This window comes from Prosopis cineraria, unplaced genomic scaffold, assembly GCF_029017545.1.
Source record: "Prosopis cineraria cultivar Desert tree isolate PC_DT_omini unplaced genomic scaffold, ASM2901754v1 PC4, whole genome shotgun sequence".
Classification (NCBI taxonomy): domain Eukaryota; kingdom Viridiplantae; phylum Streptophyta; class Magnoliopsida; order Fabales; family Fabaceae; genus Prosopis; species Prosopis cineraria.
The window spans coordinates 2,367,632-2,393,641 of NW_026555335.1; the positions used below are offsets into that span (position 1 = coordinate 2,367,632).

At 38.0% G+C, this 26,010-nt stretch overlaps 1 protein-coding gene across 2 annotated transcripts; it reads left to right on the top strand.

The window, feature by feature from the left end:
• The first annotated feature begins 1,252 nt into the window (after nucleotides 1-1,252).
• Nucleotides 1,253-24,848, top strand: LOC129309682 (chromatin structure-remodeling complex protein SYD). 2 transcript variants are annotated; one of them, XM_054951348.1, is made up of 41 exons: nucleotides 1,253-1,419; nucleotides 2,268-2,382; nucleotides 2,501-2,562; nucleotides 2,848-2,936; nucleotides 3,026-3,457; nucleotides 4,244-4,398; nucleotides 6,038-6,207; nucleotides 6,293-6,357; nucleotides 6,444-6,754; nucleotides 6,821-7,166; nucleotides 7,284-7,459; nucleotides 7,617-7,714; nucleotides 7,797-7,982; nucleotides 8,148-8,328; nucleotides 8,415-8,609; nucleotides 8,687-8,730; nucleotides 8,962-9,018; nucleotides 9,666-9,762; nucleotides 10,087-10,259; nucleotides 10,348-10,561; nucleotides 10,817-10,942; nucleotides 11,075-11,164; nucleotides 12,000-12,116; nucleotides 12,276-12,356; nucleotides 12,522-12,629; nucleotides 12,941-13,110; nucleotides 13,780-13,858; nucleotides 13,947-14,021; nucleotides 14,916-15,013; nucleotides 15,097-15,204; nucleotides 16,064-16,121; nucleotides 16,205-16,432; nucleotides 16,639-17,839; nucleotides 17,959-21,263; nucleotides 21,340-21,597; nucleotides 21,671-21,931; nucleotides 22,016-22,240; nucleotides 22,322-22,585; nucleotides 22,666-22,863; nucleotides 22,938-23,018; nucleotides 23,458-24,848. In XM_054951348.1, the coding sequence occupies exons 2-41, from the start codon at nucleotides 2,278-2,280 to the stop codon at nucleotides 24,598-24,600; spliced, it is 11,430 nt and encodes a 3,809-aa protein (XP_054807323.1). In that variant the 5' UTR covers nucleotides 1,253-1,419; nucleotides 2,268-2,277; the 3' UTR covers nucleotides 24,601-24,848. The 2 variants fall into 2 exon arrangements, with proteins under 2 accessions (XP_054807323.1, XP_054807322.1); XM_054951347.1 differs by having other exon boundaries at nucleotides 6,444-7,166.
• The last annotated feature ends 1,162 nt before the right edge of the window (nucleotides 24,849-26,010 follow it).

Genomic DNA, 26,010 nt, shown 5'->3' on the forward strand with positions numbered 1-26,010 from the left:
TGTGAACAATAATATGTTAATGATTAACCAAAACCCATAAAAATGCTTGAAAATAAATTTACAATATATATATATATATTTAGCATAATATTAATAATTTGTTAACGTTGAAGGAACAAGTTATTAATAAAATTGAACAAGGTAAGTTTTAAAAATTTACAACTTTTTTTGTGCACGAACAACTGACATTCGAATATTTAGAAGTGATTGTTTGGATATAAACAATAATAAGTTCATGACTAACAAGAAGAACATAAATGTGTGTGTGTGTGTGTGTATATATATTATTTTGCTATATATGATTAAATATTTTTGCTGGTTTAACGGCAATATATCTTTTAAATATTTAAGGGGTCAAAAGACAAGCCCTCCCTTGATCATTTTAGTAACTAGATCAGAAAAATTAATTGTAATTGAGATCAAGTTGTAGAATTATTTCAGAATTTTTTAGCCCTTGTACGTGTTGTTTCTCACTTCTCATAGATTCCCTACTCTTATGTGCTGTTTGGTTGGAGAGAAAATATGAGAGGAGAAAAAACATAAAAGAAAATATTTTTTTTTTCTTTGGATGAAGAAGAAAAAGTGAGAAAAAAGAAAAGTTGAGAAGAAAATGAGATGCGGGACACACCGCATTTTCCTCCCAACTTTTCTCTTTAAGGGTGGAGAGATTTTGAGAGTAAATTCTCATTTTCACTATCTATCCTTCCTTTTCTCTCCCTCTTTTGCCCACTTCAACTACATTAATTTTTTACAAACAATTAGATTTTGACCTTAATGAAAATTTATGTCTTTAGCTTTTTAAAACTAATTTAATTTTAATAACTAATTTTAATATAATTTTATTTGATGATGTTGATTTTAATATAATTAATTTAATTTTAAAAATAGAAACATAATTGACATTTTTTAACAACTAATTTGATGATATTAATTTTAATATAATTTATTCTTTTAATTTAGTTTTATAAAAATAATTACATTAGATATGATATATATAACTGTATTATAATCATTATGGTATTTATTTATTTATTTATTTTATTTTTTCTTGTTCATTCAAACACATAATATTTTTTTTAATTTTTTTTATCTATTTTCTTTCTTTTCAATTTTTTCTCCATTTAAATGGAGGGTTAAGCTCTGCCAAGCCTTGTCAATCGACTCCCGCATCATGTTTTTTTTTTTTTTTTTTTTTTTTGGGAGGGGCCAAGGATCCCCGCCTGTTAAATTCACGACTAGCGCATAAGGGCTCACCCTACGCACGCACCGGACTAGGGACCGTGTAAGCGCGTCTCATTCTGGGAAAGCTCGATTCTTTTTTTCTTCGCGACTCGCGAGCCAGCCTTTCAGGAGCGAGTTCTCTATGTAGCTGACCTCGCTTCACTTGTCGGGGTTGTCATAGCCTGGATCTCCGATCAGGTAATTCTGTGTCCCACCTGAATTTCTTGCTATTGGCAGTGTCTCTGCGTTTCCAATAGTGTCTTTCACGCTATAACTCCTCTGGAAACCACTTCTGTCAAATTTCACCATTTGGAAACTCGAGTCAGTCGTTTTTTCCTGGTATTCGATGGGTTTGATTTTTCCTTGCGAACTACGGAACGTAGCATCGGAGAGTCGCAGCTGGTTCAGCTGGCATTCCCCCATGTATTTGCTGTAATACGGCTTCATGTGCACTTAAACCAAGTTTGCTGGATTTTCTGCGTTGAGAGTAATAATGATGTGATATCGCGGGTATAAAGATACAGAGGCCGGATTTTTCTTTTTTTTGGGGTGGTTTTGGAATAGGAAGAAAATGAGCTGATGTTATAATAACTATATAAATTTCGGTTTTGTGAAGTGTAAGATAGGGTACAAACGAGAAAGTGAGAGCTGTCTTGATGAATTTTAGTCCATATTCCGGAATCAAAGCATTCGCACAGTTTCATGTTTGCATTGATTAATTCCCTCTCGTTTCTCTCTCTTTAGTTTGGAGGGATTATGTAGATAGCTGCAACGATCGTACATATCATATGAATATGAGTTGTGGAGGCATGTGCATATGCTACCTAAGAATATACTTAGGCGAGAGGAAAGGTCTGCTGTGTTTTTGTGGCTGCTGTTGAAGATGTGAAGTTCATTACAGTCTGCATCACTATAGTCATTCTTTGCATCCAGTTTAGCGATACCATTGTTGTAAATATTGGTTGTTCTTTGGAATTATTTATATGTGCGAGCAATTTCTAGTCTAGTTTGACCTGATAATATTAGTTATTGCTGGCATACTGCAGCTTAAATGATATGGCCTCCTCACAAAATGTTGAATTGGAGGCAGCAAAATTTCTGCACAAACTCATTCAGGATTCTAAAGATGAGCCAGCCAAGTTGGCTACTAAACTCTATGTGGTGCGTTCTGTTTTCTCTTGAATAAAATTCTGTGGCTCCCTTTTTTTTTTCTTTTTTTACCACTCCTTATATACAATTAAGCGTGCGTGTAATTGATTTATTTTTATGTGCTTCTCAGATACTTCAACACATGAAATCAAGCGGGAAGGAACATTCAATGCCGTATCAAGTGATATCAAGGTAATCATAGCAACTACCATCCTAGCACAAGCATATATAGCTCTTCAATTGTTTACTCCTTTTTCTTTTTAAATTTGATTTTTTTGTCGACCATGATACTTTTTTTAAATGAACTTGTAACTCTATCCATATATATAGTTTCTTGTCCTTGGCACTGGACCTGTATTGTTTTGCCTATTCTAATCCCTCTCATTTTTACATTCCCCCACTCTTAATGAAGTTCTTTTACCTTGTACATAAAATCATTTTATGCATTTTTCTCCTATGTAATCTTGTCTGTTATAGGGCAATGGAAACTGTTATAAATCAGCATGGTCTTGATATTGAAGCATTGAAGTCTTCACGCCTTCCCTTAACTGGCGGAGCCCAAATAGGTAGCTATATAACAGTAGATTCTGAAGAAAGAATATTGATTATCCCGTATCTTAGATTTTCATATCATTATTGTTTTGCTCTTGTATAGGGCCTTCACAGGCTGTAGGTGTTCCAAAGGATTCCAGAGTGGGCTTGGCTGAACATGATATGTCCAAAATGGAACCATTTGCTTCTAACCGGCCACCTGTTGCCCCAAGTAGTGGAGCTCCTGATTATTATCAGGGATCTGTGGCTCAGAGGAGTAGTCAGTCTTTTGATCAAGAAAGTCCTTCTAGTTTGGACTCAAGGTCTGCGAACTCACAGTCACAAGACAGACGTGATACTGCTAACTGGGAAAAGCAGGGGAGTCAAAAGGATGGTAAGAAAACCGCAACAAAGAGAAAGAGAGGAGATACATCTTCACATGTGGAGCCACATGTTGATGGTTCTTCTCAACTTGATTCCCGTAATACTGTCGTTAATGCTAGGAAGGGGAAAATGGCAAAAGCCGAACCATCAGATGGCCTTCCAGTTAAAACTGGTGAGCAGACCAACTTTAACATGGTTTCAATTTGTGGTCAAATGGATTATTTTGTAGCTCTGTTTAGTAGCATGAAAACATTGCAGCCAATCAAGGTCATCATATATTGGAAAAATCAAACAAAATTGACAAAGATTGGCAATGCCATGCTATGTGCTCCAAATTCAAATTATTTAGGAGATGTGGAAGTTTCCTCTATACCTGTTCTTCAGGAGCAAAATAGTTGTTGCTTACCTTCTGGTGATGGGAATTGAAGTGTATGAAATAAAAATAAAGCTGGGTTATCTTCAGACTAATCTATGGTTTCCTGGTTTTCTTTGTTTTTGGGGCCATTAAGGTTTCCAGGATTTCTCCCAATGTTGATACCACCATTCTTTTGTTTAAGTGAGGGATTTGGAAATTTACATAATACAAGTCTTGATAATGCTTGATGAAACCGTGCTTCAGACTGTAGATTGCAAAAAGTATAAAATATTCAAATTAAGATGCCGTTGTGGAATGTTAAAGTGGCAAAGTTTGAAGAAAGAAGTGGCATTTAGCCATTGATTATCTAATAACATCTTTGCATGGAGATTTTATCATTCTGGTTCTTTTGTCAGTCTTGGCTATTCATAAATTATATTCAAGTTCTAGGATGCTTTTTCCTTCACCAATATTTCTGCAAATGTCAATCTAGGATTTGGGAAGATATAAGTTCTACTTAAATTTTGATGTTATCAAGGAAAAATCTACAATTTTGAAATTTCTGCATCTTTTTTATAGAGCCATTTTCTTGCTGAATTCCAGGTGCTTATGGTAAGGCTCATGGAGGGATGGCAGTTGCTACTGGTGCATATCCATTGGCAGAACCAACTTTTTCAAGTCCAATGCAGTATGGTGGTGGTCTTGAGCATGATGGGGGAAGCACAGCTATTTTAGCTGATGCACATAAAGCGGCACAGGTGCTTAATGTTGATTATATTTAGGAAGTTCAGCTACTTTAGTCAGTGAGCATAAATTGTTCTTCATTTTTTGCTTTGATATAATGCATTTGTGGTGCCTGTTCTTGTCTAATCACCTGGCTGGGGATTTTTGATGGAGACTAATTTCATATGAGGCATATGTGCTATCACAGTTGTTAAGTTGATGGGATGCCTCCTCTCTGTCTTATTTTAACTTGAAATAGAAAAAGAGACTGTATTGTACTTTGTAGATGGTTGCACAATAGTGTTCTTTGGAATTTGAAAACCTTTTTTATACTGTTATTTTGATATTAACTTCATCAGAAGTGACAGAGAATGGTAGAGCTGATTGGTTTTTTGTAGGGTTTTGTGCCCCCGTAAAATAATGAAATTTTTTGTTGCCCTTGCAAAGGTGAAAAACACTTACATGATAAGTTTCACAAGTATTTATCCAGAATTTTTTTTAGATCAAATGAATTTATTATTTCAGATAAGATGTAGAAAAGGTGAATTTGATCAAGACAAAAAAGATGTTGGGAAATTATGACATTTCATGAAGAAGACTTTCAAATTTGGTGGATACATCCATTGCTGTCGGAAGGGAAAAATAAAAAAGTGCTAAAGCTATACTTACAACAACAGTACAACAATAGATGGCCTTGTTTCAAAGCATTTATGGCACAACCTAAATGTCAGGAGACAGCTTCATGAGGCCAAGGCACTGTTGATCCAAAAAGACATATTTGGACAATAATTGTTGGTGCCACTTGGCTGTTACACGTAATAAAGACTTCATTTTCGTTTTCTAGTGTTGTGGTAGAAGAGGAGTCTCCTTTTACTCATCTTCCTGCTCTAGAGTGGGATAGTCTTATGGCTAAGTATATTGCCTAGCTCTCACATGTTACCCGCTAATTTAGCCATTTCAGCTTTTCTAGGGTGAGATTGATATTTGTTTCTAGTGGGTAGCATCTAATTCCTTTAGAGATTGTTAACAAAATCATTTATGTCTGTCCTCTAAATGCTTAAGCTTTTTTCATGTGGTTCTGGTATTAGAGCCTTATTGATCTAGTGATGAAGAGTTTGATCCTTACTGTTCCCCATTCTTTTAGCTAAATTAAATTTCAGCACATTGTACGGTCGACTTAAGTTTTGTCTAGGCTTCAAATCCAAAAGGTATTTATCTGAAAGGGCGTGGTAGAGATAATAGTAATACTATTCACGGTCATCTCCTAATTGTGAAACTGTTGGGTGAAGTGGTCCTCGATGGCAAATCCTAGTTGTTTGGGAGCTAGATTGATCAGCTCAGAAGGGAGTTTACTTTAACTTTTTTTCTTCTTGTGCTTAAATTTTTGCCTTTATACTTTGCCCCCCTCAATTTATTTGTGTGCATTTTAACTTTATGGAATGGTCATCTAATTCTGATAGGCTTAGTGGCAACTTAATGATTATATATGAATAGTTAAGATTTATTCTGCTTGAAGCCAACAGGCGTGGCTTAGCATTGGGGAGTTTGGGTGGTTTATGAGGCCTAAAGTTCGAACTTTTCTGGGGCCCCAAAGAATATTCTGTTTTTGCTATCTGTGACTTTGACATAAATATGAGCCAACTTGATTGCTTAACCGGATAATTTAATTGACAGATTGGAAGGCAAAACAGTGCCACCGAAATGGCTATGCCAAGACAAAGTGTTCCTTCCAGAGATACTGGAAAATCCCCTGTTTTGCCTCAGCCTGCATCATCTTCCACGCCTTTTAAAGAACAACAGTTAAAGCAGCTTCGAGCTCAGTGCCTTGTTTTTCTAGCATTCAGGTAGATATGTTATACCAACACCTTTTAGGTGTGACTTGAATCATCTCTGAAAGTTGCTTGATAAAGGTTGTTGTTTAATGGGCAGAAATGGTTTGCCACCAAAGAAATTACATCTTGAGATTGCACTGGGAACCACTTTTTCTAGAGAAGGTTAGTAGTATCTAGTTTTCTTGTTTTAGATGACTAATTAAAAGGTCTTGTTTAACTAACTGGTGTGCAATGAGGTGGCAATACAGATGGTTCCCGCAAAGAGCTGATTGACCAAAAAGGAAAATCACTATCTTCAAATGAAACCAATAATGCGCCTGGGATGTTGATGCCATTTGGAGGACTAAACAATGTGAGAACAACTGATAAAAACCCTTCTCTGTCTTCTTCTGCTGGAAAGATTCTGGAGGCTGATTCATTTTCAAGAGGGGTTGAGAGCCCAAATATGATGGAGGACAAAGGTAACCTGCATTCTGATGTCCATGCACTCGTAGAAGAAAGGAAGCATCTCCTGGCTGCACAAGCTTGTTCAAACCCAACATTTCAGCCACATGATTCTGTGAGTGCGAGGGGTTCTTTAGTTGTTAACAATCATTTGGATGATGTTGACAACAGTAATCTGCAGGTTGGAAGGTCTAACCAGGCATCTACTATCATGGGTCTGAATAAGCCTGTAAATCCTGATGGCATTAACTGGTCTGGATTTGTCAGTCACAATGACACTCTGAAGGGCACCCTACAGGTGTCTGCTGTTCAGCATGAGTTGCCTGTCGAGAGAAGAGAGAATATTCTGAGTCATTTTCAAAATATTGGTAATAACAATGGTGGATCTCGGAATCACAGTTCTGTCAGTCACTTGCCTTCTTATTCCTTAAAGGAGCACTGGAAACCTGTATCAGGATCTGACAGTGATCCTCAGGGAGCTACCATGTTGAAGGATGTGAATGTTATGACAAAACATGTTTCTATGGGTGAGAACCATGTGCAATAGAATTCTGTACCTGCAACCAAATTTTTTGATGCTTTTCTACATTATTTTTAATGCATATTTCTCAGCTGTTGTGATTTTGAAAAGAAATTACTTGCAGAGGTAGAAGGGAATGGGAGATTTGCGTCAGCTGAAATGCCAGCATCTCCAAGATTTACAATGTCAGAGAAATGGATAATGGATCAGCAAAAGAAGAGGCACCAATTTGAGCAAAATTGGGTACGAAAGCAGCAGAAGACAAGGCAAAAAATTATTTCATGCTTTGACAAGCTAAAGGTTTGTTTTAACTGTTTGTCTTTTAGTAGTTCAATTTTTGATATATTTCTGTGTTCGTTTGATTTATTATTTGTGCTCTGCTACACCACATTTATAGATAGGCTATTATTTAGTGCTGTTTTGTTTTCATGGCCTTTACATTTATCCTTTGATGCAGGAAAATGTGAACTCATCTGAAGATATATCTGCTAAGACAAAAAGTGTTATAGAACTGAAAAAACTTCAACTATTGGATCTCCAACGTCGTCTCCGAAGGTTTTTTTCTTCTTTTCTTTCTTGTATTGAAGACTTGAAAAATGCTTGGTAGTTTAACAGTGTAAGTTTCCTTTTTGGGCAGTGATTTCTTGAATGATTTTTTCAAACCGATTACATCTGAGATGGACCATTTGAAGTCAATTAAGAAACATAGGCATGGTAGGAGGATTAAGCAACTTGAAAGGTTTGAGCAGAAAATGAAGGAAGAGCGTCAGAAGAGAATTCGAGAGAGGCAGAAGGAGTTTTTCGGTGAGATTGAAGTTCACAAGTATGTTCTCTTCTTGCCTGTTTCTGCAGTTTCTTTTTTCTTTCAAGTGCATCATTAATAATCAATAGGTACACATGTAACATGTAAGTTGAGCTTATATATGAATTTCTCTATTTTCATCCTATTCTCCATCACTTTTTATCTTGCTTTGTTCTTGAATTTTAGGGAAAGGCTAGATGATGCATTCAAAATCAAGAGGGAACGGTGGAAGGGTTTCAATAGATATGTGAAGGAGTTCCATAAAAGAAAGGAACGCATTCATCGAGAGAAGATTGATAGAATTCAGAGGGAAAAGATTAATTTGTTGAAAATAAATGATGTGGAGGGGTATCTGCGCATGGTGCAGGTGGATTTATGTGCTTGCTTACCCTTTCTGCAGAAGTGATCATGTTTAGAACTTTTGGCTAATATAATCCTAAATGATTGCACTAGGATGCAAAATCAGATCGGGTGAAGCAACTTCTTAAGGAGACAGAGAAGTACCTTCAAAAGCTTGGATCGAAGCTTCAAGAGGCAAAAACTGCAGCTGGTCGTTTTGAGCATGATGTTGATGAGGCAGGAAATGGAAGTATGTTTGAGAAAAATGAGACAACTCTTGAAAATGAGGATGAGAGTGATCAGGCAAAGGCAAGTGCTTTGATCCCATTGCTTTCTCAAGTTTACGTGATAAACATAGAACTCATTTGTCGCAATTTCTTTTTCAGCATTATTTGGAAAGCAATGAGAAGTATTATATGATGGCCCACAGGTCTAATTTCTACTCTTTTTTCTTTAAATAATGGTTTTCTTGCTACTTTGATTCTTTTTTTTTTTCTTGAACTCTTCGCTAATAACTTTATTTTGTTGTGAAGAATGTCTTCTGAAATTACACTTACATTTGTCATCTTTTGAGCCCATTGATCTAGGAATGCTGTCTTGAATTTTCTTATATGTAGTTGTAGTCCTGTTTCTCCATTATAAGCTAAATTTCTTTGTGCAGTATAAAGGAGAGCATTGCTGAGCAGCCATCTTCTCTGCGGGGTGGAAAATTGAGGGAGTAAGTGAAGTTTCCTCCTTTTTATAGTTTATGAATTATTGTAGATTCATGTGTGTAAGTTTTATTATGGGGATTGGAATTTGATGAGCAGTGGAGAAGCTTCATTTGTCTGTTATCATTATGATGATGTTTTTCATAGGTTAGATTGCCATGTTGATCCACAAATCTGCTCTCAATTTCCAATTTGGTCTGTATAATTTGAAATTTTGTAGCCCCTTCCCTTTTGTTAAATTTGTTCCCTTTCATCACATGCCCTACACGCCAGTAGATTCCGCTCTGATCTTCCTTTACTTCTTTTCTAGTGCCTAGATGGCACAAAGTTGGCAATGTTAATAGAATAAAGATACAAATGGTTGTTCGACGATGAGGTTCACTCCTAAAACTATTGGGAGCTTGTCACAAACTTTTAATCTATATAGACCAAATTGGAATTTATTAAAGCTTTGATGATTAACAGAGTAGTTTAACCTTTCTTGAACTATTTTGGCCCCCTTTTTTTAGGAGAGAGGCAGGGAGATTATTCTCTTGGCATGTTCTCTTAGCTTATTTTCTTTTTTCTTTTTAATTATTTTTATTTTAATCTTGTTTGATGTTTGATAGGAAGGGAGTTCGGGTTCACATTACTTTTGATTATGATTTTTATCTAGGTATCAAATGAATGGCCTGAGGTGGCTGGTTTCGCTATACAACAATCATTTGAATGGAATACTTGCTGATGAAATGGGACTGGGTAAAACTGTTCAGGTATGTATCAGTTCTATTCAAATGGGAAATTTAATTTTGGAGCTACATTTCTGTTTTTTTACTGTTTGTTTAATGTCTATTATTTAATACTGTTTTTTGCAACTTATCTTTTTTCTTGCTGGGTATTTTTTCTTTTGTTGGATTTTTTAAGATTCTGTGAAAGATATAAAGAGTATCAGTGCATGTTTGACCCTGCATCGATAGGGCTAAAACTACTCACCTGAAGGTGGCGGAAGCTACTTTCTGCTGTAGATGGGAGCATTATTGGACCTTAAAATTTAAACTTCTACTCTGCCAGATCCTGATCATGTTTCACTTTTTTAGGTTATTGCTCTGATTTGCTACCTGATGGAGACTAAAAATGATAGAGGACCTTTTCTTGTGGTTGTTCCATCTTCAGTTCTACCTGGTTGGGAGTCAGAAATTAATTTTTGGGCTCCTGGCGTTCTTAAAATTGTCTACTCTGGACCACCAGAGGAACGGCGGCGGTTATTCAAGTAATGGACATGATAGATAACAGCCTTTTCTTATTTGTTTGACCTTGTGTTTTGCTATATGATTCTCAGATTTTAATTCATATTGCAGGGAAAGGATTGTTCACCAGAAATTTAATGTCCTATTGACAACATATGAGTATCTAATGAACAAGCATGATAGGCCTAAGTTGAGCAAAATACATTGGCACTATATAATAATTGATGAAGGCCACCGCATAAAGAATGCTTCTTGCAAGTTGAATGCTGAATTGAAACACTATCAGAGCTCTCATCGGTTGTTGTTGACTGGAACACCATTGCAGGTTTACCTTCCCCCCTCTTTTGTTGCCTTTGACTCCAGTGTTGATCTCTGCTTGTGACGTCTGATCATTTTCTCTTCACAATTTTTATTTACATTTTCCCCACCTAGTGGGATAAGGCTTCCTGCTGCTGGTTGTTGTGGTTTCTTCTTTCTCTGAATGACACAGAGTTCTGCTGGATCTGCGGACTTCTGCTTTGTCTTTTCCCCTTATTGCCATGATAATGATGTTGAATGTGTGTGCTATTCTCATATACAGAACAATCTTGAAGAACTGTGGGCTCTACTTAACTTCTTGTTACCTAACATATTTAATTCATCAGAGGACTTTTCTCAATGGTTCAACAAACCATTTGAGAGTAATGGAGACAGTTCACCTGATGAGGTGAGCTTTGGATCAGTATTAGCATTTGTATTTTTCCTTACTTGACGTATTGATGCTTCCCTTTGCACAATTCAGACACCCAACTTCATTGATTTTGCTCTGTTTTTGGTGGTGTTTTCTTTTTGTAACAAGGCTTTACTGTCTGAGGAGGAGAATCTCTTGATCATAAACCGTCTACATCAAGTTCTGAGGCCTTTTGTACTTCGCAGGCTAAAACATAAGGTACTTAGTCTCATTAATAGTTGTTTCTATCCTTTGTTTTGAGTTCTGTGTACTCTAACTGCAACTCAATGTTACTAGTAAACGTGGCTCATGATTCATGAACATCATGAAATTCATATAATCAATAATTGATTGTTATTATGATCATAAAAGTGTAGCTCTGCATATATTCACTTTGTAGTTGAGATTTTCCCCCAACTATCCATGTCGACCAAGTTTGTGGGGGAAAAACTGATGTTTTTAATTAGCTTGAGCCACCTGCTTACTTTGGCAGTCATTCTGTGTGTTCCACTCTAATATTGTGGTACGTACCACAAAGATGGGTTTTTAATAATGAGTTGCCTGAGATTAATGCTAGATGTTTAATTGATTTTCCATAGAATGTAGGATTGATATTTAAAAAGATCATGAGAGTGTCCTTACTTGTATGAGACTTATGTCATGTGCTGTATTTTCCTTGCTTGATTATTAAAGAAAGATTATATGTGATGTCTTTTTATGATATAACTTCTATTCACGTCATCTGCTGCATTTTCATTGCTTTGTTATTGACTTATGAGGATTTGAATATATAAAGTTGGGAGACTTTAAATTGTCCTGGTCTATATGGCGGTAATTTTATCTGGAATTCATTGTTATGTTGATTACTTTTTATTTCTATCATACTCTCAGTGTAAATGAGCTGCCCATACTTTATTTTCCTTGCTTGATTTGACTTATGAGGACATGGAATTATAACTTTTGAGATTTGAAGTTGTCCTCGTCTATCTTGCAGTCATCATATCTTGAATTCATTATCATGTGTTAATTTTCACGCCTTTCTACCCTGCTGTAGGTTGAAAATGAGCTGCCTGAAAAGATCGAAAGACTTGTAAGATGTGAGGCTTCTGCATATCAAAAACTTCTGATGAAGAGGGTGGAAGACAATCTCGGTTCTATTGGCTCTTCAAAGGTGTCCTTTCTACCTGCGTGGAATGCTTTGATTATTGACTATTTAATAGTGGAAAAGGACTTATTTTCCCCTTATTTCCCTCGTTTTCTCTTGTATATATGTGCATGTGCAATTTGATTTATTGTATTTGGTGGTCTAATTGGAAGCCTCAATTGTTAGGCTCGATCTGTACATAATTCTGTTATGGAGCTCCGTAATATTTGCAACCATCCATATCTCAGCCAACTGCATGCTGAGGAGGTACGTTCTCATCTTTCTTAGAAAATGGAATGGCAAATCAATCTCTCTGATTCTTTCCTTCATCCTTTCCATCTATTTGATTATTTTGGTGAAGGGTCAAGGTCCATGGGATTCTATGTTGATTTCTTGTTGAATGACTAATCTGTGAACTCCTGCCTTTTGTAGGTGGATAACTATATACCCAAGCATTATCTGCCCCATATTGTAAGACTTTGTGGGAAGCTTGAAATGTTGGATCGATTATTACCTAAGTTGAAGGCCACAGATCATAGAGTATGAAAGCCTCCATATCACTAGATTACTGCAACTAACTTTTATTTATCATACTCGCAAGCTGTAATTATGATTTCTTTTTTATTTTTTGTACTGAAACTGCAATTAACTTTAGTTCTATTTCTTTTTTACTTGTATCTTGTTCCTCAAGATTCTGATGGTGTGATTTAACTCGCTAGTTTCCATTTCAGATGCTTAATGTGCTTGGAAAATCTTTCTTTCATTTACTGATGTGCCTTATGTATCATTTACCTTCATTTTTGGACATTTCGTTTGTGATGTTTGATTTTGTTCTATCAATGCGTTTACAGGTGCTTTTCTTTTCAACAATGACTAGGCTTCTTGATGTTATGGAGGAATACTTAACCTTGAAACAGTATCGTTATCTTCGATTGGATGGGCATACATCTGGGAGTGATCGTGGTGCCCTAATTGATTTGTTTAACCAGCCTGGCTCTCCATTTTTTATATTCTTACTCAGGTAATTCTAGTGTTGACTACAGTATTGTTTGTGACAATGAAAGAGGTTAAGAAATCTTTGTTATTGACATTTAGTTTTAGTTTAGTTTGCTGTTTGCCATCTGTTTATGCTTAAACCATCACTAGGCACACTTGAATGGCCTGGACTGCTACATCTTGTTCAATGTTTAGAAACCCTGTAATTTTTATATCTGAGAGCCAATAGAAGATTGCTACCAGATTAAGTTTTCAGCAACCCCATAAATAGACATGGGCATGGTAGGCCACAATGAGATCTCATGGCTAAGTATAAAAAGTCTGACTTTAAGGGCTTGGATGACAAGCATAAATAATGCAAATGAAAATCCATTACTATAACAGAGTGGAAAATATAACGCTAGGAGAAGCCATTGTGCGATAAGTCTAAGCCTGATTTGGTCATTTTAGAGATATTGTGGAAGTAAAATATGAAGTAATTGCTTCTACATCAGCTGTTTTGATGTTGGTGGGCATCTATGGTGACAACTACGGCTGATGGAATGGAAGATAAAGTCTTTGCTTCTGTTCATGTAATTTTTCTTGGAAGGCACCCCCAAAAAAGTTAACAATTTGGGTCCTAATTCTCTTGAAGTTCTATATTCTCATTTCCAAGTGCCTTCGGTATGCTGACATGCGTGTATGTTTCATAAAGCATTCGAGCTGGTGGTGTTGGAGTGAATCTTCAAGCTGCTGACACGGTGATCATATTTGACACTGACTGGAATCCACAGGCAATGAGATTTCTGTTATGCGCTTTTGGGTTGTTTAATTTTTGCTGCCGATGTACTGAGGTCTTCTTATTTATTGGTATTTTATCAGGTTGATTTGCAAGCACAGGCAAGAGCTCATAGAATTGGTCAAAAGAGGGATGTTCTTGTTCTTCGCTTTGAAACAGTCAGTACTCTTTCTTTTTTATTTGTGTTTTGCATCAGTTATGTACTGATAAGTGGCAACAAATCAAGTGAATCTTCTGGTGTACTTCTGGAATTATATTTAATATACTTGAAAATTGAAATCTCATGCTATATAAATCGTGCTTTGATTTTATGCTATTGGTTTTTTTTAAGGTGTTTCTTATTCAATTTTTGGAGAGAAGGACACTCTTCTTTGCATTCTTTATATGTCTCGTATAGGTTCATCCTTTACATGGGTGTCTTATTCTTATCCTCCTCCCTCTTATTTCCCTTCTTCCTCTCTAACGACAACAGTGCTTTCTTTATTAATAATATGTCTCGTAGAAGCAAATTTCATGCCATGTATAGTGTTGATAATAAGCAGGAATATGCTTGTTAGACTGTAGAAAGCGATGCTTGCTTTCATGGCTTTCTATCGGTGTATGGCATGTATGATGACATTTAATGTCTTTTCTTGGATGTTATTTTAAATATGATCGCCATGGGTATCTCTTTTTTATTTGGCAGTTGTAATTTTTATTTCCAGTGGAAGAGAAACACGTGTTCCGCTTTTGCCAGGAAAACCAGAATATTATATTTTCTGCTTTGATTGATTGCATTGTAATATGAACTTACTTAGGTTAAATTACTTGTATTATTTAGAGATACGTATCAAAACTATTCCTTGCCTTTGGCTAACAGCTTTAGCTTTTATGCTTTGTCTATGCTTCAAGGCTAGAGGCCTTTTTGGTGGAGGAGGGGGGTGTACTGCACTTCGAAACCAATCCTAACTGTCATCCGTTCAATTTTGAATAATCATCTTTTGCAACATCCATTTTGATTTCTTATTTGTCACATTGACATGCATTTGCTAAAGTAATCTTCATATAATAAGGTCCAAACTGTTGAAGAGCAAGTTAGAGCTGCCGCTGAGCACAAACTAGGTGTTGCCAATCAGAGCATTACTGCTGGTTTTTTTGACAACAATACAAGGTTTTCATTATATTAATCACATTCAGTTGTTCACAATGATATAGAGTTAGCTCTTAATTTCCCCTGCCTATGGTTTATCTCAGCGCTGAAGATCGAAGAGAATACTTGGAGTCCCTCCTGCGGGAGTGTAAGAAAGAGGAAGCAGCACCTGTATTAGATGATGATGCTCTAAATGATCTCTTGGCTCGCAGGTACAATTTTTTTTTTAATGCTTTCACCACCTGCCTATCTTTCCATTGCTTGGAACATCCGATTCTGATCATGAATTACATCTAGGATTGTCTCCTTTCTACTTTAGTGCATGAGTGATGAGAACAGTTGATTGTGTTAATGAGAAGTACTATTTGATGTGGGTGGTTGATGTGAATGTACTCTAGATGTTAGAATAGATTTGAACACTGGTTTTGTCATAATTTCGTTGTATATTTGGCTGTCATATTTATTTATATGTTTTGGTGTACCCGATGAGACAGCTAAGAGAGCTGCCAGGAGTGGAGTCACCATGGATGTAAGGGGCTGTTTAGGAGAACTGGCAAGGTGACCAAGTTAGCTGCTTAGGTCCCATATTGGGGTAGTATGGGTTGCTTAGGGGACCTTAAAATTCTGGAAAGTTTAATGGGCTGGTCTTCTGAGAAAGGATCTCCTCCAGAGCTGTGACATGATTCTTAGAAAAATCACATTGGAGTCTTGAAGAAACCAGGCGTTTTAGCCAACCCCACTGTCTTGCATCAGTGACAACATTGGAATCACAATAGGATAAAATGAGAGGAACGTAAACTGATGTTGATCCACTCCCAATTGTGGGTCCTCTTCTCAGTGTATTGTTGTTGTCAGAACATTTCTGCCGTCCTCTTTTGCTGATTTAAGTCGCAAGTTGCCTTCTTGTTAATCTCTACGCTAGCTTCTGACTCCCAAATGTTGAGGCTCTTCTACTACTTGTATAGCAGGGTTAATGATGTTATTGCATTTATATCATGTATTTGCATTGTGCTTTCATGTCAAATGAAAGAAGAAAGGAAGTTGACAAAACTCATATGCCTTTGTGGGCAGTGAAATGGAGTTGGATATATTTGAGGCTGTTGACAAAAAGAGGAGGGAAGAAGAAATGGTATGCTATCAAGTATTTACTGGAATTTTTGTCTTTTTTCTTGGGTGGATTATCTTACTGGAGCTCTAAATGAATTGTTTCAGGCTGCATGGAAGAAATTGATACTTGGCCAGGCAGCTGATAGTTCTGACCTTATAATTCCACTTCCATCTCGTCTTGTAACTGATGATGACTTGAAAAATTTCTATGAAGCAATGAAGATATATGATGTGCCTAAGGGTGCAGTAGTTTCTAGTGGAGTAAAGCGGAAAAGTGAATATCTTGGGGGCCTCGATACTCAACATTATGGGAGGGGAAAACGTGCCAGAGAGGTTTGTCTGCTATCTGATTTTTTTGGTTCTCCTGTTCAATCGTTTATGGATGCAGATGTGTATGTAAACTGCCTGTGCACATGACTTTGATTCAGGGTTTCTTTTTGAGTGTACCTGCCAGATAAATATGAAATTGGTTATTTAGATTGTGTGTTCAATATGGTATTCTAACCATGAGCGTCTAACCTTGGATATTATTCTTGTAGGTGCGTTCTTATGAAGAGCAATGGACAGAAGAGGAGTTTGAGAAGATATGTCAGGTCGAATCTCCAGGATCACCCAAAGTAAAAGAAGAAGTAGTAGAAACGAGTGGCCCAGTAAATTCTTCCAACTCAATTGCAGCTACTTCTAATGTTGAACCTGCAGCCATCCCTCCAGTGGTCCCGACTCTGCCATCTGTGGAGAGCTTACCTGTACAGCAAACAAAAGAGATAACCCCACCAGCTAAACGAGGTCGAGGAAGGCCAAAAAGAGTAACATCAGATAAGGCACCAGCTGCTGTGGTTCCTCTGGCACCTCCTGCAGCTATTGGAGTCGACATGCAGTTACAGAAAGGGACTTTGTCTGGGCCTATAACATCATCTAGTCCCCACTCATCTGAAGTTGTAGGGACTATTGGACCCATGCAGCACTCTGATACAGGAGTTGCTCCCAGCTCAGAGGTTGCTATTCCTTTATCAACAGCTGTTCCCCATAAGCAATCTACTGCTGCTTCTGTTTCTGTACCAATTCAAGCAAGAGGACAAGGGCGGAAAACTCAAAGTGGAGGCGAAGCACCCAGACGTAGAGGGAAGAAGCAGGCTGTGGTGTCATCTCTCATACCTGGTGGTTCTGTTGGTCCTGATTTGAAGGTAAATGAACTAGAGGATAAAGCCACAAACTCATCTGCAGACCAAGCTATTTCCCAGAGTATACACAATCAAGATATTGCATCAGCTTCTACATCTTTAAACAGTGGAAAGGATCATCACTTGGGTGCTGGAAATTCTCTGAATCCTCAGGTACCTCCATCTTTGCCCTCTACTACTCCTGTGTCTCAAACTGCCCCTACTTGCCCCACTGTTCCTACGCAGAATAAGGGTCAAAGTCAGAAGTCACAAAGTGGAGGAGGAACTCCCAGGCGCAGGGGAAAGAAACAGGATTCTGTATTGCCTGTTATTCCTAACACATCAGGTCATCGGGAGTTGCGTATGAATTCTAGTCTACAGGTTTTATCAGGCAGCGCACTGAGTGAAAAAGCCACTGATGTAAAAAGCTTGAAGGAAAATGTTGTTCAAGAATCAAAAGATGCTATCCACGAGCAGGCATCATTGAACCCTGGCGATCATGATTTAAAACTCTCAGAAAAATCAGATGATTTAGCTAAGCAGACAGTGACTTCACCATCAAATGTTACTAAAGTTGCAGGTGTATATGCTGTTATATATATATTTTTTTGGGTCAAAATATGCATTGCTTTTTATTGCAACTTCTAATTTATATCAGCAAAGACAAGCGAGTAACTCAAGGTATTTCTTCTTGTACAGGGTCAGAATTGCAGAATTCCAATGTTCATGATTCTGCTTCAGTTGCCAAAGGGAGTTCTTTACAAGTCACTTCATCCAACATTAAAATTAGCGATGATTCAGGGAGTGAAACTGTGCTTACTGAGATGACAAAGGAACAGACTATTGATGGCAGAACACATCAAGCCGTGGAAGCTTCAAAAACTGCCCCTTCTATTATTGATTCTCCAGCCAGTTCAATACCTGGTACTGCAACTATGGAAAATATTGGTAAGTCTTCAGATCATATGGATGTGAAGGTTGTTTCCAGTGTCCCATCAAGCATTTCCTGCCCTCCCCCTCTAGGCTCTGAGTCTTCTCATCCTTGCCCATTGCCATCTGAATCTATGCCAGTAAAAAGGCAAGGTCGTAAAACTCAGAATAGAGCAGAGCCACCACGACGCAGGGGAAAAAGACAAGGTTCAGCTTTACCTGTTCCCACTGCTTTGGCAGGTCAGGATCCTGAAGCTGCTGCTTTAGTAAATCATGGAGGTGAGGGTCAGGAAGGGACAAATGCTACTCAATCTCAGCAACTCCAGATTCATTTGCCCAGTGGTACAGTTGTTCAAGATTCAAAAAGAAAAGAGAGGGCCATCTATTCTTCCCAAAATAAGCAGCAGAAAAGTTCATCAGCAAGGGATGATTGTGTTCCTGGATCCTCAGATAAGGTTGCTTCTATTGGCCGAATTCAGAATGTGAATGACGTTGCTCGTGTGATGAAGGAATTTTTTTCTGGAACTTGCTCGGCAAAGCCTAGAGCACATGACTCTGTTGTGATTGAAGATAAGAACAACCTGGTTGTAGGTGTAACGACTAAAATGGCGGTGGAAGAATTGAATAACCAGGGCTGTGACGATAAACAATGTTCTGATACAACAACTTCTGGAGCAACAAGTATAACTTCAGCACTTTCAGTAGACGAGGATGAAAAACTGTCAGGGGAGGTATTGGAGGCTCATAATCATGAGGATAAAATGAATTCAGATATCCCACCTTCTGGAGCAGCATGTCTTACTTCAGTTGTTCCAGTGAATGGGAATGAAAAACAATCAGGAATTTCATCTGACTTAAAAGCAGTTTTGAATGAGGTTCTGACTGTCAATGAAGCTGAAGTCCACTCCAGTGATGTCAGTGAAAAGGAACAGATGCAAAATTGCATTGAGTCTTCAAGCTCTCGGATTGAGGCTGAGGCTCAGCATGATGCAAGTCCACTTAATGCTGCCCAAGGAAATGTTGGTTTTGACTGTCTTCCTACTGGTGATGGATCTTCCTTGCTGAAGTCTGCAAGTTCCTCACCTCTTGAAGTTGGTGGCACTGGATGTCGAGCAATTCCCCTGAAAACTGACAATTCTAGCAATAATGCCATCGATGGTCAGGTTGACACCTCTAATCCTTCTTCACTTCTTGCTTCTTGTCATGGTGATGGCTCTGGGTTATTGGCTCAGCCTGAAGCTATAGGCAGTCAATCTGAGGTGATCCCATCTGGTCTTGCAACAACTCCTCATTCTAGGACGATTGAGGTTTCTGATATGTCTGAACATGGTGAAATTAATTCTGAAAAGGAAGCTGAGTATTCTTTACAAGTGTCTGCGGAACTTTCTCTTGATGGCTCTAAAACTTCCACATCTGCCAACCTTGATAATAATGATAGTGCAGAGCCATTAATCCAGAGCTTGCATCCTGCCCCTTTGAGTTCGCTGGAGTCTGAGATTAAGTTTACAATTGAAGATAATTCTCAAAATGTATTAGAGCCTTATAGTAAAGAGATTTCCAAATCACCTGAAATGGAAGGTTTTGGGAGGCGCAAACCTGTTCTTGCAGATGTGAAGCCTTCAGGTTCTGATAATTTTGATGGGGATAGTTCTAAGAAGTTAGAAGAATCTTTAGTGCAATCTGAAGCTACCGAATGCTCTGTTGATGCCAATGTGGAAAGTCCAATGGGTTCTCCAAAAGTCACTGATGTTAAAGCTGCTCTTACATCTGGTTGCACTTTGCACGAGACTCAACCTTTGGAGGGCCACTTAGAAACCCCCTGTGAGGAAAAAATGGATGAAGGGGATTGCAAATGTGAACAGTTGCAAGCAGCTGTTGCCAACCCTGCCAATAGTGACATGGAAATAGACTCATCTGACAGTAAAAGAATTAACGTTTCTCAGGTTGAGATTGTGCCCGAGAATGCATCAAACACAGATTTGTCTTCTTCCTTTGTTAACGAGGAAGAATTACTTAAAAACCAAGCCCATGAGGAACCTGTTGATGCAACAATGATGTCACAAGCTTCTGGATCAGAAACTGTTGGTGTTTCTCACGTGACTGACATTACATCTGACACTGCTGGTCTGCCCTCATTATCCTTGGTGCAAGAGGAAAATAGGACATCATCTGGAATGAATCTAGTTAAGGGCTTAGAACCTTTGAAAGAGTCAATGAAGGAGGGTTTGTGCAACAGCGCTGTAGTTCTGGAGGAAACAGAAGCTGCGACAACTGATACTAATGTTCACATGGACTTATCTGGTTGTCATATCTTGCATGAAGATTGTAACACTTCACAAGAAGATTTGAATATTTCTTCTTCCTGTTTGATGACAAATAAAGAAAAATTAGCGGGTTCTACCACAGGTATCGAATCATGCAGTTTATTACCATTGGATGAATCAACTGATTCTAAAATTGAGTCAGGCAGTGTAAATATTACTCAGGATGGCGATGTTCTTTCTGGAGATAAAACATCAATGACTTTGTGTTTGCCTTTGCCTCCCATGGTGGGCAAGAAAGAAAAGGTTGCTTGTTCGTCTGATGATGGTTCTCAAGCTTCAACTCTGAGAGTACTGAAGTGCTCTGATACTTTATGTGATAAAAAGGAAGTTTCTCAGGTTGATGTAGTTGAAACTGTGATAGATGCTATTTTTTCCCAAGTGAAAGACAAAGAACAAGAAGGGGTATCGTTTGAGAATAATTCAGTTGTGAGATCTGTTCCCCAGGAGGATATGGATGGATCTAAGGTGGATCAGAGTAATTATAACGTTACTTTGCAAGCTGGTGATATTTTGCCAGAAAATGCAGGGTTAGAAGTCAATATATTGCCTCCATTGAAAGAAGTAAAAGATTTTAAGGTTGGATGTGATCAAAAGGAGTCCTCTAACTTGTTTGTTGATCCAGAACAAGACTCATTCAAAATGATGGATGCACCTTCATCTTCCTTGGTGATGGATGAAGATAAGATTGCTGTGTCATCTGATAAGGTTCCGCTGTGCAGTCCAGATGAGAGTTACAAGGAAGCCCCTGAGGTATGTTCTTGGGCATCTATTAAGCATCTTTGCCTCATTGCCCCTTCTATTTTACATTATGATTTCATATCTGCAGGGCTCTACTACAACTACATTACCACAACAGAAATCAGATTACTCTGAGGCTGAGATGAGCAAGGAAATGGATAATGATCAGGTTCTTGGGGTTGATCCAGAGGAACATGAACATCAAAACTTGAATGTGTCTTCCTTGGGTATGGTGCAAGATAAGACTGATGTCCCATATGATAAAGGTCACATCTCCAATCTACTGTCTGGGGGGGAACTAAAAGACTGTGTTGATGATGGGAAGAGTAAAAAACATGCTGATGAGGTACGCTGGTACCTATTAGTGTATTGGCCTGGCAAGTATTACTTCATTTTCTTTAATAAATTCATTTCTGCAGGGTTCCATTACAAAACCATCACAAGTGAAGGAATCAGGCCTCTGTGATGCTGAGGTGCGGAATCAAAAGGAATCATCTCTGGTTGCAGGAACTAATCCAGAAAGACTTGCTTTCAAAAACGTGGATGTACCTTCTCCTTCCTCAGGGGTTGAGGAAAGTAAGATTGATGTCTCATCTGATGGGAATCCTTGCAGTTCACTAGCAGCAGGTGAAACTGAAGTTAGTTTGATTGAAGAAGAGAATTGTGGGAATGCCATTGTGGTAAGCCATGACGCTTCTTTTGGTTATTGGTATATGTGACACAGTAGTTATCCGTTAACTTACTTCATGAATTCATTTCTGCAGAGTCTCATGATAAATCCTTTACTGCCCCGAGAATCACATAATTCTAGAGTTGAAATGGCTGATAAACCTGAAAAACTTGAATTGAGAAACGTGGATGTGCTTCCTATGGAGATTGAAGAAAGTAAAGATGTGTCATACGATAAGGACCCTCCTTGCAGTTCAGTAGCAGTGGTGGAACCAAAAGGTTGTTTGACTGAAGAGGAGAATAGGAGGGATGCGACTGCAGTAAGCCATTTTGCACCTATTTTGCCGGGAGGATATCCTTTTTATTATCCCTTAATTTACTTAATGATTTCATTTATCCAGGATCCCATTACATGTCCATTATCCCCCCTGGAGTTATGTAATTCTGAAGCTGAAATGGTCAATCAAATGCAACTAACTCATATTGCTGGAGATAAGCCTGAAAAACTCGAATCGACAAACATGGAAGTACCTTCATCTTCCGATGAGATTGTTGATAGTAAGGTTGATGTGTCATATGATAAGGAACCTCCCAACAGTTCTCTAAACCCAAGGGAATCTAGAAGTTGTTTGGCAGAAGAAGAAAGTTGTAGCAATGCCACTATGGTAGGCTGTTTTGCACCTATCAACCATTAGTGTATGCAGTGCAGTATTATCCGAATAACCTGATGAATTCATTTTGGCAGGCTCCCGTTACTAATCCATTACCAGCCCAGGAATTTAGTAATTCTGGAGATGAGATGATTGAAATGGTTGCACCATCATCTTCCATGGGGACTGAGGATGTCGTTGTGTCATATGATATGGGACCTCCTGGCAGCTCAGAAGCACCAGGGGAACCAGGTGGTCTGACAGGAGGGGAGACATGTGGGGATGCTACTATGGTAAGCTAGTTTGCACCTATTGGTTATCGGTATACATGTCACAGTAATGATCCTTTCATTAATTTATTTTATAGGCTCTCAATAAGGATCTATTACCACCTCAGGAATCAAGTAATTCTGAAGCTGAGATGGGTGAAAAAAAGAGTGAGTCGCTGGTAAGTTATATTTTGGACTTTGTCCTTATATTAAGTATTAAAGGTCAGTAGATTTATAATTATACCGTGCCAATGCAAGTCCAAATATTGTGTCTGATTCTTAAATGCATTCATTTTAAGATTATGGAGCAAAACACTTTAGGTATTCATCTATATAAAACCATACTGTCCCAGCTAAAGGGTTCATCTACTAGGGGAGAGCAAATCAAATTAAGTATGATCGTTTCTCTGACACAGTATATATTCACTTGTCTGCAATAACATTCCCCTTTTGAAATACAGAATGCACTTTCTACGTTACTCTTTAGGCTTTTAGAGTTCCATGTTTGAAATCAGTAAATTATACAAATGGGAGATGACTTTATATCTGTGTCAAATTTGGTTGTGATTCATGATTTCCTTGAATTCTGATTTGTGACTCCATCTACGTGCAACGAAGGGTGGCGGAATACCTGTTGGTGATGATGCATTGAGGTGCCGAGCTTTGACTTTGACCATCACTGCAGGAGCGGGGGGGAAAGAGTTGTCCGAGAAAGGTCCAGTAGGCACCTCTGAAGTGCAATATGAATCAGGAAGTTGTAGACCTGATATGAAGGATAAGGCAGGTATTGTTGAAAGCTGCGCAGCTGGGATGGAAAATGCAACAGAAACTCCATGTCCTTCAGCCTCGGCTGAAGAGGATGAGTGCTCATCTGAGAAGGGTATAGATGGCCGCACAGCGGGGATGGAGGTGTCAAAAGGATCTAAAGCTCAAATAAAAGATGGCAAGACTTTCATCGATGATTGTTCTGATGTGCTAGCTGCAGAATCAATGGATGGGGGTTCACCTCCAGAGCCTTCAGCAGCTGAGGGTAATCATGGAGAGAGCTCGGAAAGTGATGAAATGATCAACAATGATCCTGTCCTGCCAGAAGACGTATTGAAGGAATCTGAAGGTGATATAACTGATGGAAATGCGGTTACTGAAGCTAACCTGGATATTCTATCATCAGCATCGACAGACAGGGTTTTGCCTCCGTGTTCAGCTGCCGAGGGTAATCAGGTGAACTCAGATGCTGATGTTACAGACAATGCTGATCATGTCATTCTAGGAAATGTATCGAAAGAATCTAAAGCAGATACTGCTGATGGAAAGAATGTTCCTGAGGGTTTTTCGGATATGCTAGCAACAGCATCAGTAGACCATGCATCGCCTCCATCTTCCACGGGAACAGAGGGTTACCAGGGTGGTAGCTCAGAAACTGATGTTGCAAACAGCGGCAATGATTGCAAGCAAGAAAATGTATTGAAAGACATGGACCAACCTTGTTTTTCGGCTGCAGAGGGTGAAATTGAAGAGATAATGTCTGAGAAAGATCTTACTGCTGGCGCAGGTGTCCGGCAGGAATCAAAAGAACACACAATGACTGAGGATGGAAGAGGCGCTGCACAAGATTTGGAGACTGTAATCACCAAAGCACCAGGAAAAAAGAATCCATCTTTGCCGCCTTCACCAGAAGTGGAGGGTGATAATAGTGCACAGAGCTTGCCTGAGAAAGAGCTGGCTGAGAGTTCAGCGGCATCAGGAGTAAAAGAACATTAAGCTGACTAATAATTAAATGGGTGTGTGTATCTAGAAGTTGTGTACAGATGTGTTGTATTCTTTTGCCGAAATCTGATATGATCTAGCATCTACCTAGTTATTTCATTTGGCTATAATTTTAATGTAGGAATGAGTTCACATCTACACTAGCGATCATCGTCTACAAATGTAAAGGGTCTATGACTTCTCCGAGGATCTTGTTAAAAATAATAGCATTATTAAAGTTGGTGACAGTGTTCTGAAAGGAATTATGATCCTACAAGCACCGTGGATATGCTGGAAATTGGGTGATGATGTGGCAAGACAAAAATGACTCGGATGCAGAATAAAAGAGCGAGAGTCTAGTTTGAAAAAACAGAGATTTGTATAGATTCGGATTCTGAGAGCTAAGATCGGTAAACCAACTGTAAAAAATAATGTGCGTTATTAAAATTGAAAAATATATGAAATAAATGAAAAAAATAGTCAGCCGGGTGCGAAAAATGAAAAAGAAATGCTGACCGAATGCCACGTAGGATTTGTTTGGTGTCAAGTGTCATCGCAGTCCGCAGTTAGATAAAGCCATATGATTGCTTGAACATCCCCATCACGCTTGATACTGTGGAGACATTCTGTAGCAAGTAATACAAAATATAAGCGACGTGATTCCAGAAGCATTTTGTTTGTGAAATCATCTAAACAAACTTGTCATTAGAAAGAACTCATACTCAAATTTATGCCTAATTTTTAAACAAATAAAATAAATGATTAAATTGAGAACGGACGTTTGCAGTAGAAATAGAATCAATTACTACAAGGGAAGCAGCAAGTCGTTCTAAAGCTTTCCCAAATGGGAAAAAAAAAAATAGTTGTATCAAAACATAATTAAAATTTAAGAAGTTTAGGTTTGGGTCTGTAAAGGCAGCTCTCAAAACTTAGCTTTTATTAGTAATGGGATTTGAACCATGCTAGGCATGCTTATTAAACCAACATATATTAAAGAGACAAAAATCAATGTAGTTATCACTAATTTTTTTCATATCATAGTCATTGTTAAAAATAATTTTAATATCTATTTATATTAAATTATTTAAGAACTTACTATTTTTTTTATAAAGAGATCAATTAAATAAAATGAAAATAGCTTATAAAGCATCAGTCGTAGTAACCATAAAATGAAAAAGGGAGAGAAAATAAGATCTATCATGAGAAACATTAAAGCAAACAACACCAAAATTCTCAAGCAGCATACTAATGTCAATCACCAAAGGTTGAATAGAGCGATGCTTCTACAGGAGACAATTGTAAAGCTTCTCTTTGTGGCAAATCATAGAAAAACCACAGCAATCAATGAATCTCTTATTTGTTTGATTCTTGATCCATGAGTATGACTCTAAGGTAAACCAAAATGAAAGAGTTGGGTTCAATAGT

Coding starts and splice junctions, on each gene's coding strand:
- LOC129309682 (XM_054951347.1), top strand. CDS start 2,278: ATGGCCTCCTCACAAAATGTTGAATTGGAGGCAGCAAAATTTCTGCAC. Junction 10,943..11,074: donor GAGACAGTTCACCTGATGAG/GTGAGCTTTGGA, acceptor TTTTGTAACAAG/GCTTTACTGTCTGAGGAGGA. Junction 15,014..15,096: donor TTTTTTGACAACAATACAAG/GTTTTCATTATA, acceptor GGTTTATCTCAG/CGCTGAAGATCGAAGAGAAT.